General features: G+C 49.1%; 1 protein-coding gene across 1 annotated transcript; it reads left to right on the top strand.

Moving 5' to 3' along the window:
* The first annotated feature begins 10251 nt into the window (after window positions 1-10251).
* LOC119093315 (tetraspanin-9) lies at window positions 10252-17556 on the top strand. Its single transcript, XM_037216261.1, has 3 exons — window positions 10252-10549; window positions 11934-12131; window positions 15348-17556. The coding sequence occupies exons 1-3, from the start codon at window positions 10319-10321 to the stop codon at window positions 15567-15569; spliced, it is 651 nt and encodes a 216-aa protein (XP_037072156.1). The 5' UTR covers window positions 10252-10318; the 3' UTR covers window positions 15570-17556.
* Window positions 17557-17767: the final 211 nt, after the last annotated feature.

Below are 17767 nucleotides of genomic sequence, written 5' to 3'. Positions count from 1 at the left end.
AATTTTCTCGATCTTAGGATTTTCGAACCAATTCATCTTCACCAACAATAGCCGCCATTGAATATAATGGGGTTTGCATGTTCTTTGCAGCTTATCAGGTTACATTTTTCTACGGAGTCAAAACAATGTTTTGTTGCGCGTTTTTTTGCGATTTTAATCTGTCCAGTTTATGTGCAGAGAAGTCGCATTCATATGTGTCACTGTGACCATTGGTATGTCGAGCGATGTCGGTTGAATGTTCCAATATTTCATTATCTATACACACACACACACACACACACACACACACACACACACACACACACACACACACACACACACACACACACACACACACACACACACACACACACACACACACACACACACACACACACATATATATATATATATATATATATATATATATATATATATATATATATATATATATACAAGTATATGTGTCATGTGTAAGTGATGCGCAATGCATGATGCCTGTTAACTTGAAATCGCTTGCATGTATAAATGATGCGTGATGCGTGATACTTGTTTACTTAAATTTAAACGTATTTTCCGCGCATTTAAATTCCCAGTTGGATATACACAGTACAGCAGTGATAGCTGGCAACTGCTCCCTGTTTAGTCCCCTGAATGCTGGTCACCTGTAAGAACTGCGTATCGCTGTAAAAAAACTTAAAAATCGAACAGGATCGGGAAACAATATCGCGTTCACCGCTCATATTCATGTCGATCACGGTTAATGGATCTTCTTACTGGATCATGGTTACTGGCTATGGATCTGATTTCGATAAATGCATGTAGCCGAAATATCAATGCATCTATATCTCTCTTCTCCGGGTTATTCTACGAGGAATAGAGGCATTAACACTGTCTTAGTTATATGGCAAATTTGAAAAATAAAGACACCATTTTCATGGCAGCTTTTTGTGTAACAATGCAATATCATTATCATTTGTGAAATTTTGTATCTTTACCAGCACGCACGGTTCGTTATTGCAGACATTTATAGCGCCTGCTAGTGATATGCCATGGTATCTTCAAGTCGTACAGCATATGGCTAATGTGAACAGCTATGTAAGCCAGTTCCCTCCAGTATTGATTCTGGACCCACATTAGGCCGTTCACAAACATGACATACCACCCGCCATTGGTCATACTTGATACATTGTACTATGTTTTAACCCATTTTAGTTAGAATTCGGTCGGATATATACAAAGTACTGTGGAGTACACGCTCGTTACGAACAGCGCTAGATTTGTCATGATTCGCCGTAGCATCATTCCTAAAACCATGCCTGGAGTCACCGCAGAATTATGCAGGTTTCTGAACACCTAAAGGGTTACACAAATTGATTTTTAGCGCAAGTCAACGAGATTCAGATCACCGATAACATCTGCAGTGCAGCTGCAAGAGATTTGGCAATCTACGCAGGTGTTGCGGACACGCTGTAAAGCTGCAATATGAAAATGCAATCATGAGTTACAATGTTTTATGGTAGCTACGAAGAGAGCAACGTGAGTTACGGGTGGCTTTGTTCTCTGGAGTCGTGCAACTAGCAAAAGCCAGCATAAAGAAGTTGCCATTTGTGTGCGAGTGGGTGGATGATGCCACATAATTCTAACCACATTTTTTCAGGGTTTCGAAAGAAACTAAACACGATTCACGCAAAAAGGTAAGCTGAACCTGTCGTCGATTTCAGCTAACTCGGAGCCACACGCTACGTCTTCCGATAAGGCATCTACCTGCCGTGGTGTCGAGGACCCTGGCCCTACGTCCTCGTGTACACAGGCTGACGTTTCAACTGACGCACAGCTTTGTCGCTTCTCTCCAGCTACAGGCGACGTACCTGTAGCCTGACGTCACACGATTTCCGCCGGGGGTGTGTGACCTCACGGCCGGACGTCTGACGTGTAGCGTGATAACACGCGCTTCACAGCTTGACGTTTCGAGGGCCGGCCGTTGCCAGCCTCATAACCGCACTGGCCCGACCGCGCGATCCTGCGTTATTGCGTGATAACTCGACCGTGTCCTGGTGCTAGCCACACTTCTCTTCTCACAGAACACTGGGTGCCGACGAAAGACTGGTGTCTGCCCGACTTCCAAACGACCCCATCGTGCGGCACTAGATGTGCTTCTTCCCTTAGGAAGAAGCACATCCAGTCTGCACTCTAAGCACTCTGCCCTCCCGGCCCCTCCGTTGTCTGCACCACTGCTGCATTCTGCCACCCTAGTGCATTAGGTGCATCGTCATCCTAGGGATTAGGAGGATATAGGCAGGTTCACATATCATTCTGACGACACTGTCATATCGGATAAGCCACATCATCGTGTGAGTCTAGATGGAGCTGCAGTAAGTGGCGGTGAAAACCTCACGCCCCCCATTATCTAAGAGGCGTCCGCTGCCACCTGAGCAGTGGATGGGTAGGCTTTCCCGGCCGGAGACGGGTCTGACCTGTCGCTGACCTCCGATCCGCTGGGTGATAGTTGGCAATCGGCAGACACTGTCGCTACCCGACCACGACACTGTCCGACAGGCGGCAGCACTGTCCACCCGCCCGCCCTCATCGGGCTATCGTGTACGGTACACGTAGAGGCAATGCTCAGACACTAAACACGATCACTTCCACCGTTCTGTCGTGTAATCCTCTGCGCTTGGCCCAGGGACCTGGGCTTGCCCCGGATGCCATAGCGAATGTGCTGAACCCAACGCATCACACCTTATGCACCGGCAACCGAGATCAGCGTGGAAGACCTACTGCATGGAGTACCTGAGCTAAGCAAAAACACCCCCTCGACACCCACGGTCGGCAACCCACGCTTAAAAGAACCATGCTCGGATTATGCGCACGCTGAAGACCTGCGCCTAGAGGACCAAATCCCGGAATGCCTACGTCCGGAAGACTTACACCGAAAGGCCTACTGTCCTGCTGTTGTGTATCCCAACGTTCGGAAGAACTATCGATGTGAACATTTCCGGTCGGAAGACCTGCGCTCGGAAAACCTGCTGCTGTGAATACCTTCAGCCGGAACTGGAAGACCTGCGTTCGGAAGACCCACTCCCGAAAACATATGTTTCGAGCACCTACGCTCGAAACATCTACGTCCGGATAGCCTGGAATACTTAAGCTCGGAAAGCCTGTTGTTAGAAGACCTATACCGCGAATGCCTTCTCGCAACTTCCGTTTATCAATGCAGAATATTCAAGCAGCGAGGAGTGACGCGACACAATGAATCGGCACAGTGGACTAGGGCTGGCTGGGGTGGGATGAAGGCTGAATTATTCACTTGCTCTGCGGTGGTAGCGATTGAAAGAAAACAGCGGTGAGCTATCTGCGCATGGACATTCGGGGTGTAGCTCTTTTGAGCGTAGGTCTTCTGAGCGTAGGCTTACCGATTGTGGGCATTCTGGGAGCAGGTCTTCCGGATATAGCTCGTCCGAGCGAGGGTCTCATTCCGACTAGGTCTTCCGAAAGTGGGCATTCCATCCCTCGTCCCCGGCGTGTAGCCAAACAGGCTGGCGATGGAGCGCCGCTCCTCTGACGGCAGTCTCGGCAAGAACCGGCACCTCCGGGGGAAGGGAGTCCCCGGCCGAGCTGGAGTGCCGCGCCTCTAACAGCAGTCTCGGCGAGAACCGGCACCTCCGGGGGAAGGGAGTCCCCGGCCGAGCTGGAGCGCCGCTCCTCTAACGGCAATCCCGATGAGAACCGGCACCTCCGGGGGAAGGGAGTCCCCCGGCCGAGCTGGAGTGCCGCGCCTCTAACAGCAGTCTCGGCGAGAACCGGCACCTCCGCGGGAAGGGAGTCCCCGGCCGAGCTGGAGCGCCGCTCCTCTAACGGCAGTCTCGGCGGGAACCGACACCTCCGGGGGAAGGGAGTCCCCGGCCGAGCTGGAGTGCCGCGCTTCTAACGGCAGTCTCGGCGAGAACCGGCACCTCCGGGGAAAGGGAGTCCCCGGCCGAGCTGGAGCGCCGCTCCTCTAACGGCAGTCTCGGCGGGAACCGACACCTCCGGGGGAAGGGAGTCCCCGGCCGAGCTGGAGTGCCGCGCTTCTAACGGCAGTCTCGGCGAGAACCGGCACCTCCGGGGAAAGGGAGTCCCCGGCCGAGCTGGAGCGCCGCTCCTCTAACGGCAATCCCGGCGAGAACCGGCACCTCCGGGGGAAGGGAGTCCCCCGGCCGAGCTGGAGCGCCGCTCCTCTGACGGCAGTCTCGGCGAGAACCGACACCTCCGGGGAAAGGGAGTCCCCGGCCGAGCTGGAGCGCCGCTCCTCTAACGGCAATCCCGGCGAGAACCGGCACCTCCGGGGGAAGGGAGTCTCCCGGCCGAGCTGGAGCGCCGCTCCTCTGAAGGCAATCCCGGCGAAAACCGGCACCTCCGGGGAAAGGGAGTCCCCCGGCCGAGCATGTGCTCAGCCTTGGCGCCGGGTCCCTGCGTCGGAGAGCCTGGGTAAGGAGTGCCGGGTAAATCAGGACCGATACGTTGTTGCCTCGCTTTTCGCCGCCTTCAGGAGCTCTTTCTATCAAAATCAACTAAGAAATGGTCACTTAAGACGGAAGCTAGAAAACGCTTTAGGCTGCAAAAAAACAACAACAAAAAAACAGTGGTGTGCTGCCAAAGGCCTACTTTGTGTCTCATTGTTTTAAGGATGCCTAACAACTGACAAATCATCAGACATTTACACACACGATGCGTACGATGTGCATGGTATGGCATATCGACCAATCCATTTGCTGGTCTCACTGTCTGTCCGTTCGTCGGCGTCAAAACTGGGCAACCATGGCGTGTTAATCACGCTACGAGCAAACGGGAGTTAGTGCTGACCAAAAAATGGTACTCTACTGACCAAAAAATGGTATTTCTACCGCTCTACCGCTCTAATGGTGGCGGTTCACGCATATTTTATGTTTCCATGCGCCGGGCCTCGTGTACAACACCGATGCCTTCTTCCACCGCTTCAATCGACAGCTGGTAGAGAAGGCAAACACCGAGCTTAGGCGCGATGCTGGGCGCGTCAAGTATTCTCCGCAAAGCCTGATCGCTCAACACGTACGAATCCTGCTACGCACAAATGTACATGCAGCACAGTAGATGAATGTTTTTTATCAGTATCTTGGAGCCGATAAGAGTGAGGGTAATGGACTCTCAAAGGTGATATGGCTTCGGAAGGCGATTTATGTCGCCAAGTTTTCTTTGCCATTCAACTGGTGTCACCATCGCTGAAATAAAAGCTGGCATAAAAGCAACTTGTAATACAAGGAAGATATTGTCTGTGCGTTTGCACGGAGAATGTGTGCTGGGAAACTGACCGCATCGTTCGCTAACGAGCTGGCACGTAATAGAAACTTAAGGTCAAATTACCAGCACGCTAAAATAAAATCTGACTTGAACACCAATGCAAGCGAAGGCAATGCATGCTCATTGCATTATCTGTATGCCGAGAACATACATACCAACAAACTGCATTTACCTTTAAGCCTTGGAGATATGGACGCTTGATTTGCTCTAACAAAACGCTTGAATAAACACCGACATAAATAGCAGCGCAAGTGACACAAGAAACATATGCATGCTAAACCCAAAATATGTAAAGATTAAGCTTAGTCAGTGGGGCAGCATTTGAATGACTTATAATAGGTCGCCAAATGAATGATCCGTTAAGTTAGGCACCCGGCAGGCAGCGACATATTGCAATGCATTCATAGTAAAAAGGCGAGCACAATTCTGAACAGAATGCAATGTATCTTAGCAATGTGCCTCCGGGTATCAGTTTTGAAGATCTAGGGTGCATATTTGATAGCTCAGATACTTTTCGGTACATCGAATGAAATATGTGGCGGGGCCCCGCTCAGATGGCGCTTCCGAGGATTTACCCGCGAAACTACCGGAACACGCCGGCTATCGCTTAAAGCAGGCAGGTACAGTTTCAAGGCTAGAGCCAAGACGGCAGCACAGTTGAATTCCAAAATGTGTTTTATCTCTCATTCTAGGGAACATTTTTGATGATGCTTATAGGTCTTGTACAATCAGCTGAAATCTGAAATGAGCGGCTCACATCCTTATGGCAGCTGACGCTCCCGGCCGGCCAACGGCCTGTCGCTAACGCGGTGTTTGACACACTATGTTTAAATTATGGCACAATTGAAATTAACGCATATGCAAGAGGTTCATCTAGGAGATCAGATGGAAGCGATCGGAACATTTGCCGATAAATTGGGGACGTGACGCGCCCCGGATCTTGGCACATGTGGCCAGATGACTTAGTCGAAGACGGACTATGTCCCGTCTGTGACCGATTATAGTCAGATAGTGTGAGAAGTGGTCACGTTGTGTTGACAGCTAAAGAGCAGACGAGTATTCTTGGATACGGGATGATCGCTGGGCGATGGTTACGTGACGTTCGCAGATTTCCGGGATGTGCTCACGTGACGCTCGCAGATCTCTGGGCTGTGGCCACGTGACACTCGCAGATCTCTGGGCTGTGGCCACGTGACGCGCGCGGATCTCCGGGCTATGGTCGCGTGACGCGCGCAGAAAAGTGATTCAGTCACTGGTGGTTTGGCTCGAGTGGTGTGGGTGTGGCAGGATTCTTTGTTTTTTGGTTTTGTCAGTTGGACGATTTTCTTTGAGTTCGACTCACCAAGTGCACCCTCAAACCACGGATTTGGCTCAAACTTGTTGCATCGGGTTATCCTGGGCGCTGCGGTCGACTGTGAGGATATCATAATAATCAGGTCAAGGAACCAAAGGTAAGAGCCTAAGGCAGGTTGCAGATGATTTGCGGCAAATATTGTTGCAAGTGCGCTTGCATCTGCCATCAAAAGTGATAGGCCTATCAAATCGTGTATTTCTGACTCCTATCAAAAATCAAATACGAATCCGAAGCTTTTGGGACCTTGTTTCGCCAATGCAAAGGTGGCTCGCTGACCTTAGACCAACAGTCTCTCGATGAACTCTAACGGCTCCGCAAGTGATAGTTTGTATTACTTAAAGCAAATCTCACTGGGTTTTTTATGCTCAAGGCATGAAAGCAGTGTTTTTTAAGCTCAATTCATGCAAGCGGTGCATTTTGTCTCCTTATGCCTCAAAGTAGACATACCATGTCATGTCTGGGTTAAACTTGACCAGTCATAGCACTTTTGGCTGTAGTCCGCTGCAGTGACAACCTCAGTGGGAAATGATGGTACACACGCTCTACTTAGAATACATTAATATTTTCCATAGATGTGTCATCTAATCAAGCTTTGAATGCCCTCGGGGAGATAGGGATAGTCTGCGGTATTAAACATAGCATACTGACCTACTGACGCACTTAAGACCCCTGAGATGTGCTGAGCTGGAAAAGGTAGCATTCTGCTACTACGTAAGCAGTGAAATGAATTGCTTATCTTTTGTTACCAACGCATGTGGTTACGTATATGCATAGCAATTAGAGAGACTGTTCTTGGATAAATCTTGTTTTGTGTTCACCACAAAGGCGGGCGCGATGTTCGCTTACGATCACGAGTTGCGTTTGATTATTTTTAACACAAGAACTTTTTCATATCCATTAGCCTAGCTTATTGATTAGCACTAAAACTTAATGACAGAACGTTCTTAATAAAGCTTGCGAACATAACATTATAACTGGCGCTTAATAAATCACACCATTATCAATACAACTCATTGGGTAGGTTATGGCATTACTGGTGTAGCTAATTAATAGATTTCAACACCGCCGGCCGGAATAACCAGTAAAGCTCTGCGCAAAATGTGATTAGTATTACATTGAAACAGATGCTCTTTTATTTCGGCTTAAAACAATGGTGTCAAAACTGAAACATGAGTTTCAGATTACGTCCAATTTTGGCGGAGGTTGTCCATTATCGCACTTTCTCCAGTCTCCAATCGTGAACCCGGCGCGTGCTTCGGAAGTCCTGCCTATGTGGTAAACAAAGTAATGCCAACAACACTCGAATAAACCCATGGCATGCTCGCTTCTGCGGCTTCCATGACTGAAGGAACAGTGATCGCTGAGGTGGCTACTCTGTGCGTACGCCTCTGTTTTCTGGTGATCAACCAGTCAGACAACTGGAGCGCCGTCCTACTCAGAAGCTCCACGCCCCTGTTGGCTGGTGATCAACTAGTCAGACAACTGGAGCACCGTCCTACTCAGAAGCTCCACGCCTCTGTTGACTGGTGATCAACTATTCAGACAATTGGAGAGCCGCCCTATTCAAAAGCTCCACGCCTCTGTTGACTGGTAATCAACTAGTCAGACAACTGGTGCACCGTCCTACTCAGAAGCTCCACGCCTCTGTTGGCTGGTGATCAACTAGTCAGACAACTGGTGCACCGTCCTACTCAGAAGCTCTACGCCTCTGTTGGCTGGTGATCAACTAGTCGGACAATTGGAGAGCCGCCCTATTCAAAAGCTCCACGCCTCTGTTGACTAGTAATCAACTAGTCAGACAACTGGAGCACTGTCCTACTCAGAAGCTCCACGCCTCTGTTGACTGGTGATCAATCAGTTAGACAACTGGAGCGCCGCCCTACTCAGAAGCTCCACCGGCGCTTTCCAGAAATGAACTTAGGAGTGACCTTAGACTCACCGAATGAATAATGCTAAACTTCGCAGTAGCAAAGCGGCGAGCTGCGTCTCGATTCTTGATCACATTGAGTAAGCTTATGGGTGTCCATATGCAATGGTTGACGGGTTGGGTTGGGCACATGTTGTGGGAAAATACGGGCATGGGTAGACTTTGTATGAAGTATCGGGTAGATGTTTAAAATGATAGTACACAATGCTACTGGTTGGGTTTCTTTTGGTCATACCTAGGCTTATCCACGCAGTGCTTTTGCAACTATACGCATAAGTGTAAGGTGGGATGTAAATGCTTCTGAGGCTTTCTGATATTCTATAACTGATTTGGTGAAAACAATGCAAACGGATGAGTAACAGGTGGTTACAGCTGGTTGCAAATGGGCAGCGGATGGTAAGGATGCAGCACCATGAGTAGCGGATGAATTGGGTAAGGGAAATCTTCCTTGTGAAGGCCACTGGCGCTGAGAAGACGGCAAGCGGCCTATGCACGCAAGGTCAAGTCGCGCCACGTCATTGATACACTACAAGTCACCCACGCACCCATCAGGGACTGGCGGTGTATGGTTTAAGCACGAAAGGTTTGCGGTGCACCTTTCCACCGCCCTAGCACAGGCCTGCCATTAGCCGCTTCCCCGGCAAACATCAGGGTAACGGTCAGTCGGCAGCGGTAACAATCGTCTGAGCGGCGAGCATATTGCTTGTTTGCTGGTCAATGGCTTATGGCAAGGATTGAAGGCGGGTGTGAGATTTATGAGTTGTAAGTGCCTAGCACTCGCATGGAAAGCCCCATGGGAAACATTTAAGGTGATGTGGTACCTGAGTGAAGCATGCCATTGTCACGTGAAATGAGCCAAACAATAGATGCACCTGATATTTTTGCTACCGGCTTTCAAATATGTAAATCACATGATTTTCACTACCCATGCCATCTGGCCCGTAGTGAGATCTCCTTGCGGCCTACAGGGCTTCAGACAAGCGCTATGTGTCGAGAAGTGACAACCACGCGGCGTCCTTACATACACGTGGAGACATGTATCAATCATTTTAGCATCAGACATCACGAAACACTGGCATGCATATGACGTCGTTAAACACCATCAAGCCGAAAGCTCTTGTAAGATCTGGCCAGCGGGTGCGAACATCGTCGGAAATAAAACATTGATGAGTGCTGCTGAGGTCTACGGGATATCACTTCCAACATGTGAATTGTTCTCCTTGGACTGTGCATCAGTTCCTTAATTACCATAGGCTTACAAGAATAGACCTGTATCGTTGGGAAAATGGCGTATGCAAAGCACCGCCTGTGGAAGCTCCAAAGCACCATCCTAACCACCTGCTTCTATACCAGAGAAATGGCGCAGGTGACTGGTGCCTGGTGCACTTATTGCTCTGTTCGACTTCACCTGCTTGCTCGGTTGCAGCGGATCATTAGAGCGCTTCAGGCATTAGCATTGCTAGCTGCAGAAACTATTGCTAACAACACTCCAACGCCAAGCAACATCGCAATGCAGCTAATGCATTTCCTTTTCCTGCTTCCCTTCATGCGATGAGGGCCGCGATCACGTCAGTGGTGCTATCTTGGTCAAATAGCCCGATAAGATAGCCGGTCTGGCGCCGGCAATATTTCGGCGTGTCCAGCACGATACAGCTCATAGCGCGCGCTGCCCGCACCGCCGGCCGCCCTGCTCCCTGTCCGCCCTCCACCGCTCCCCTCCCCCTCCCACCACCGCCGCCATGGACGGCTGCGGCAACTGCATGAAGTATTCCTTCGGCTTCATAACCTTGCTGATCTTTATCGGGGGCGGGGCGTTGCTGGGGATCGGCATCAGCTCGCTCGTCCAGGACGGCTCGCAGGTGGAGCACCTCATCTCCATCGAGCTGTACCAGGGCACGGCCATTCTCATCATCGTGGCCGGCAGTCTGATCGTGCTGGTCAGCTTCCTCGGATGCTGCGGCGCCTTCCAGGTGAGAGGGCTGCGGGGAGCGGTCTCCGGTCACCCGCCTGCACTGCTGTCGTCTGACATCTGACGGCAGGCTGACCCTCCGGACATGTGCCACTGCATGTGTCGCTTGAACAGACGGCACGGACGCTAAAATTCGTGTCGATTTGGCAGACCACCACTTCAATGATGCTTACAGCCAACTGGAATAAACCATTTCATTTCTGTGGATCAGACGGTAATACGGCACAAGCATGGACCGTAAGAGACCCTTTTCGTCGCTGCCCAGCTTAGGATTGCCCCATCAAGCTTTTGTCGAATGACAAAACGAAATCGACACCTTCATATTGCGTCGCAATCTCTTATTGGGGCACTTTTCATTTGTGATGCCAGCTGTTTGTTGCCGTGTTTGCCATTTTTCATTCGCCAATGGTTTCCAATCATGGCTGTCTTAAAACCACTGCGCCAAACATCGTAGAGCAAACGGTAAGCGTATGCCGATTGGAAGCCTTTACGTGGCGCATGTCAGTGAAAGAACCGTGGGTTGAGGCTGGTGCAGCCAATTTCAGTTTCACGTTATCAACGACGGCGTCAACGCCTTCTCATCTAGCCATTGATTTCGGCTGCCTGCCTTCAAAGGCAAACATTATTGTGCACCTTGGAAAGCAACCCAATATTAAGAGTACCCAAAGGGAACGACTATCCGGTGGCGCAGACATCCCGCCCTGGCGGTGCGGACAACCACCGAGAGCAGTGCCGAATGTGAACAGTGTTCAGTAAAGAGAACAGTGTTCTCTTTACATGCGCGGTGCTGTTGCACTCATGCACGGCGAGGCCTTAGGCGCCCGTGTTTGAGCTCCTATCTTGCCAGCCAGTTTGTTTTTTCGCAGTGATAGCGTCGATACCTGAACCCCGCGTGCTGGCGGCACTATCTCAAACTGCGCAGCGATCGCAGAACCCGTGCAGAGCTGAAGCAAATGCTGCGACGTGCCAAAGAGTCACAAGCGAACCCCGAGTGGTGTCGTTGGAGTGTTTGGGATCATCTGATGTAGCACCTGAATTTATATGTCGGTCCCAGCTTGTTTTAATGACCTGGCGCTGACGTGGAATATTGCATGCCAGGCAGAGTGAAAGGCGCATGTTGTTGCAAGGTGGGTACTGCTGCCTGAGCGCGTGCCGTTGCGATGCATCACTGTGTGCGTGAAGGTACTGTTGTTACTGTGTTATTCAAACCGTTGTGAAGTACAAGTGTGATGCAGTGCTGGGTTTTCAGTTTCCTCATGGAGTTCGCATTGCTATGAGCATCTGATCTGTTAAGAATGTAGAACTTACTATGCATGCCGTCTCTAACAATGTTCTCCCTTGTCTTTGCCTTTGACAAAGTCGATCACGCTTCTCCGCCTTTTCAGGAGAGCAAATGCCTGCTAGGCACGTTCTTCTGTCTGGTGTTCATCATGTTCGTGTTGACTGGTGCCGCTATCGTCACTGGCTTCGTGGTGGGCTCCGACAGCATTCTTGACAGTGTCGAAACAGAGTTGAGAGAGAGCATTCAATACTACAAATCGAAGGAAGCGGTAAAGGACGCGTGGGACGCCTTGCAGAAAGCCGTAAGTGACTCGGGTCGTTGGTCTTCAATCAAATTGGCTATCACGGTATCGTATTTTCTGTTTGTTATCTGATATCAGTGTCAAACCGAAAGAGCAGTTCCCGTACATTGTCGTCCAATAGATGATCCTTTTTCTGCTAAGCTCGTATGCAGGAACACGTCCCTGTTTGTTCCCTTCGTAACGTCTTTATTGAACTGCGATTCGAGTTAGCGATGAAGCAGACAATGAAGAGCCTTAAGAACTGTCAACGATTTGGTGGTTGTTTTATATCAAGCTTCACATAGCCTGTAAATGCACACGCAGAGTCTACGGTACAGCCATGCAACGTGGTATTGTCTGAAGATATTGCGGGTGGGGGAGGAAGCATTAGGAGTTTCTGTCAGTTTATTTTCCTTCAGGTCTGTCAGGTTTCTGTCAGCCCATTTCGTTTTCACAGCGCCCAGTTCGAAAACAAAGTGTCACTGATGATGTGCAGACCGATGACACCTATTACCCAAATGCATAGCTGTCTGAAAAAGAGAATAGTCTTCATGCAAGCGCATGGTGCAAAGACGTGCTCTACACCCCTACATGGTTCCTGTTCGGATGCACACGCCGGCAGGACTGTAAACAGGATTTCTTAATTGGATGGCGCAAGAGCAAGCCACAACAAAAAACTACCGCGAACCAAGTTTTTCCACCGCAGCACCATCAAGCTTATATCGTATCGTAAATTATATTTTTGATCTCGATCTTTTTAGTTTTGTGTGTCCAACTGGCATTTGTTGATGTCGACGTTTGGCCACATGCATATTAATAGAAGATCATCGACTTCTTGGGGGGATAACCACCGTTCTCGGCCACCACCATGTCCGTGCATCCATGAGAGCTGGTCTAATTTGACTTAAGCACTTGGCATGTGCTGTATTGGGCGAGCTATCATGTGGAACCGAACTGAATAATTGGCAGCGGACGCTCTGTTTGCATGTTGTGCTCCCGTGATCCACCCGTTGAAACTGTAGCAGAGCGTGGGTACGGGATGAACACTCGAGCAGAGTGGCGAAGAGAACCAACAGTGAGAGATTCAGATAGGCGATTCGGTTGGAATGTGAGTGCGAGCGGGCTTGTGTCACGTCCTGAGCCGTCTTAACACGCGCCCGGGTGGCCGGCTGGATACCCTTCGCGCGAGTGCGGGGTCAATTTGACCCCTTGAAATCGCACGAACTAAGAGAGCTAGAGACACAACATTCACAGAGTGTGTTGACCTGTACATGAACTTACTTAGATCAAAGTTTGAGGTTCTTACGTCATGACCTTTGGGTCAAATAAGGTTTAACAAGTTCAACTTCCAGGTTGGTCTCTGAAGAGCCCCTGGAACCTAGATAACTGTTCTAAGCAAGAGCTCCCATGCTCATCTCTAAGGCCAGTGGCCTCGTTGGATGTTTTGAAGGTCATGGTGACCAAATCACACAAAACCGCTTTGAGTTTTGTATTTGCATAAGCGGCAGAAATTACGTTAGGCAATATGTTCCTCAAAACAAAATGTTGATCAGAGTTAAACTAGGTCAGTGACCTATTCCGACCTTTAAGTAGCCTATGGAAGGTGCATAATGCGGTTTCTGTTATCAATAAATTCGAAATGAGCACCAGGGACTATTTCATACAGCAAGCCCTAGAGTTGATTAAATGGAAGTTGAAGCTAGAGTTTTTAAAGTTGAATAGGTGCATATACAGTTGCAGGTCTTTCAGCTAGAGTTGAATACAACATACTGATTTTCGCCTGGGTCTGGCCTTCATAATTGACCTTAGGCCAATGTAGCTTGTTCATTAATTTTTTGTGGTCTGAAAGAAGGTATCTCAGAGATGTTCGGCTTCATCTAACGCTCCGTTGTTGGATCAGTTGGGACGACTCCCTAGAAATTGCTTTCGCTGAGACCATGGCGTGATTTGGACCTGCCATAGTTCAGCGACCTTGCAAGGTACATCTAAATTTTTATGCCAGACGATTCACTATTCAGTTGTTTACAGCCATGCAAAATTCGGCGCAGGTATACCGCCCCGTTTGGAAACCATTCCGGAAAACTTTTGGGGAGGGACAGATTGACTCCCACTCGAGCACGTGTTAAATGTCGTCAGACGACGGATATGGTACAGCACTTTCCTGTGTGTATTCCATCACGAATTTCGCCCTCGACCACGAAGCATAAGATTGAGTTCTTAATGGTGGTCGGGGTGCGTTAGGGCGAAACGCTGTCAGCCGCCTTCCCGCAGATTTTAGTTATGATGGAGGGGGAATTAGTCTGAGAACGGGTTTTAGTTTTGGTGACTACAGAGCCGTTCGCTGGGGTTTCAATGTCGAGATCGGATGCGCCACAAATAGCCCGAATTGTTTTGTTCCGTCAGAAAACGTTCGCTTTCCGGAATGAAACAGTCTCGTCTGTTGGTTTCACAACCAGAAATGACCTGTGGCGATCCAGAAAAGACTCCTAGTCCTGTTTTGGCAAGGCACCGTGCTAAGACGAGCCATGGTCGGAGCCATATCGGGTCGAACGGCTAAGAGGGCCAGGGGCCTTTGCCTTAGTTAAGTGAGTGTCGGCAGCAATTGGTGGCAAATCTTCAGCAGGGCAGATCCAAAGTACAGATCCAAGGTACAGATTCAGAGGGCAGATCCAGAGGCGATTGCAGTGTGCATGCGACGTTCAGCAGCGGGAGGAACAACCCCGGCGCCGCGCTGGAGCCTTCCTGTGCTCATGAACCACCCGAGGCCTTTCGAGTGTTAGTTGCCAGCTCCTTCTTCACTTCGGTTCCCCATAGTAGAGGGGTGTGGACAAATCTAAGTGATGAGGGTTGTGTTTAGACTGCCACTGCTTTTGAGAGTCATCCAACGCTGTGAAATGGCTGCTGCTTGCCCGACCTGCCATCTGTCGGCTAAACACCAACTGGCCGTCCCCGACAAGTCCTACACGCGCACTAGAACTGTTGGTGCGGACCGGCAACCCCTTTTGCATCCTGTGCTGTGTCGTGAAATATCTCGAAATGTTTTGCGGGACCTCATTCAACACCTCTTTTGCGGCGCGAGTGATACGGCCTCTGGGCGCGGCCAGGGCCCGGTTCAAGGGCCGTCCAAAAAGGTCCGTTGGCCGATGCCCTCTGGTTGGCAACTCCAGGGGACACAACGAAGCATTGAAAATATCTGCTAGTGGGAGCCGAGTACTAACCCGCTGATGACTGTTTCAGTTCGAATGCTGTGGCGTAGACGGTCCCGAGGATTGGCCAGATGTTCCGGACTCCTGCTACAAGGAGGGAAGCAAGAAGCCCTTCGATAAAGGATGTCTCCACGATGTGAGGGATTTCATCGATAGCAATGGCAAGCTGATGGGGGGAATCGGGATCGGCGTGCTGGTGCTGTTGCTGCTGTCGATGATCTTCTCGTGTGCCATCATGAAGTCGATCCATTGAGTGGCAGTGGATCGGGAAATATATCTTGATGCGACACTGGCTGAATTCCTTTCACAGCTCAGCTACTTATTCGGCGATATTGACGGCATGCATGCAAATGCATGCAACGGATGGTTTGGCCACTTGCTGCTCCCAAGATGGGAATTTCTCTCACCTTTCCCAGGCGACGGGACCTCACGGACCTGCCTTTTGCATCCAACAAATCATACATGTCTTGCCAATTGTGTCATGCAGCGTGAGGCAATTCCCAGGGGTATAGACACATCCAGTTGTTCATGTGGGCACTAACAGCCTGGTTGAGGAAGTGCAAGGGATCACTGTCGGTAAGCGGTAGTGTACGCGACCGTTTAAGTTCAAATTACGCCAGTGTATTGCCCGCGGTCGCTACGGCATGGCGTTATACTATGCTCAGAACGAACAGGAATGCGCGCGTGCTGTTCATGGGGTCCGCGCAAAAATGCAGCACCTTTAAGGCTATCAATCACGGGATGTCGTTTTGTACTATATTGGGTTCACTGATACATGCCACGATATTCGACTGGGTCCCCAAAGCCCATCTGCCCCCTCCCCCAATGTTGAAATACAAGTGCATGCAAAATCCTACAAATGTGAATTAACTGGATTGAAGTTTACAATATAGCCAATAATAAATACTTCCCAGAAAACAGGAACCACAAGCACGTAACTGCACATTGAACACATGCTTTTTGCAGGCGAAAGAAATGCACCTACACAATTTCTACTACATCACCTTTTCATTCAGAACAGTGTCTCTAGGTTGCTAGTTATTCACCTCAGATTCCAGGTGGGGATTTCCAGCCATTTGCGTAGGAATCCGTTGTGAAAGATTTACTTTAACGGGCTTATCCTGTCCTGCGTAAGGCTAGGAAGATACACTTAAGGAAATCACACATACGCACGATCGTGCATTTCAACAGCAAACAGGCAGTTACTGCTGTAAAGTAAATGGATGTGTAAGTGGACCCAGTGAAGTAAGTGGATGTGTGGTCAGTGTTCATCGCTGCCACAGGGGTCCTTAGTACAACCGCAGCAGGGAATCCCCTGGCACAGCTGAAACAGGGCCTTGGCCTCAGCGGATCGGCGGCGAGCAGAAGTATTGGACGTAGTCTTTTAATTAAACGGGGAGACAGAACATGCACTTTTTACTGTTCAACATGTTCGTTCCAAAAGTGTCTGAGCCTATTTTGGCGTGGAGTTGCATTCATATTACAGGGTAGAGGTGGAACCCCCGTCCTTTAATGTAAGTCCAATTGGACTTGGCTTATGGGCATCATGATATCATGGAAAAGTCGTGAATAACAATTAAAACAAGTGTTTTCTTATTCTACTCAAGGGGATAAGTGACCTCACGTTTTTGCCGAATGGTATGGCTTGTCAAAGCTCCAATGTTTATACGACGTTACATAATCATGCATTGTGTACAACTTCGAAGTATAGCGAGATGAGTTCATAATGCGGTTCAGCAAGAAGTGTTTTTGGAGAAGTGGTACAGCAATGCGTTAATGAACAGATGATAAGAGACTGACAAGATTGACGATGGAGTGGGCAATCAAGAGAAAAAAATGTGAAAACGTGTGTTGTTGGCTTAGGGCTATGTCCGCTTTTTATGACATCGTATACATATATCTAATATTTCAGAGATGTATATAGAGTATGTCCTAGGCGTTTGTGTACGTTGTGCCGGGAAAAAGGTTTTGACCTGAGAATTTGGGTATGTACTCTGTGAAATGCATTTTGTGGCTGAATGTCTTGAATGTCGTTTTAGAAGGGTTCGATCTAGTGGTTCACTGTCTATAGTGTTGGTCAATAGCGTTTATGTTGCGTCTAAACAGTCCTGTACCATATCAATATCGTGTTGTAACCACAACCTATGATCCTCGTTGAAGAAAGGGCTTTTCACACCCTAACCCTTTGTATTCTGTTCGTCAAGCATGATTTCAGCCAGAATAGAACAGTGTCGGATAAATCGGAGTCGTTTTTTCGCTTGTCAAGAAATGCATCATGACAAGTTTCGGACAAATGCTAAGGAATATCGAGGAACACAGCTGTTACGTCGCGTCCTGAAGCTAGAATTCTATAGAAGTCGTAAGTGAGACGCATCATACAACACATCGGTTTTATAGACAGGCTTTCACGATACTTCATCTATGTTTGCAGATAATTTCTAAATTGCAGAT

This window comes from Pollicipes pollicipes, unplaced genomic scaffold (genome assembly GCF_011947565.3).
Source record: "Pollicipes pollicipes isolate AB1234 unplaced genomic scaffold, Ppol_2.1 Scaffold_4002;HRSCAF=4701_pilon_pilon_pilon, whole genome shotgun sequence".
Taxonomy (NCBI): domain Eukaryota; kingdom Metazoa; phylum Arthropoda; class Thecostraca; order Pollicipedomorpha; family Pollicipedidae; genus Pollicipes; species Pollicipes pollicipes.
The sequence above is the reverse complement of the archived record's forward strand: the minus strand, read 5'-3'. Positions and strand labels throughout refer to the sequence as shown.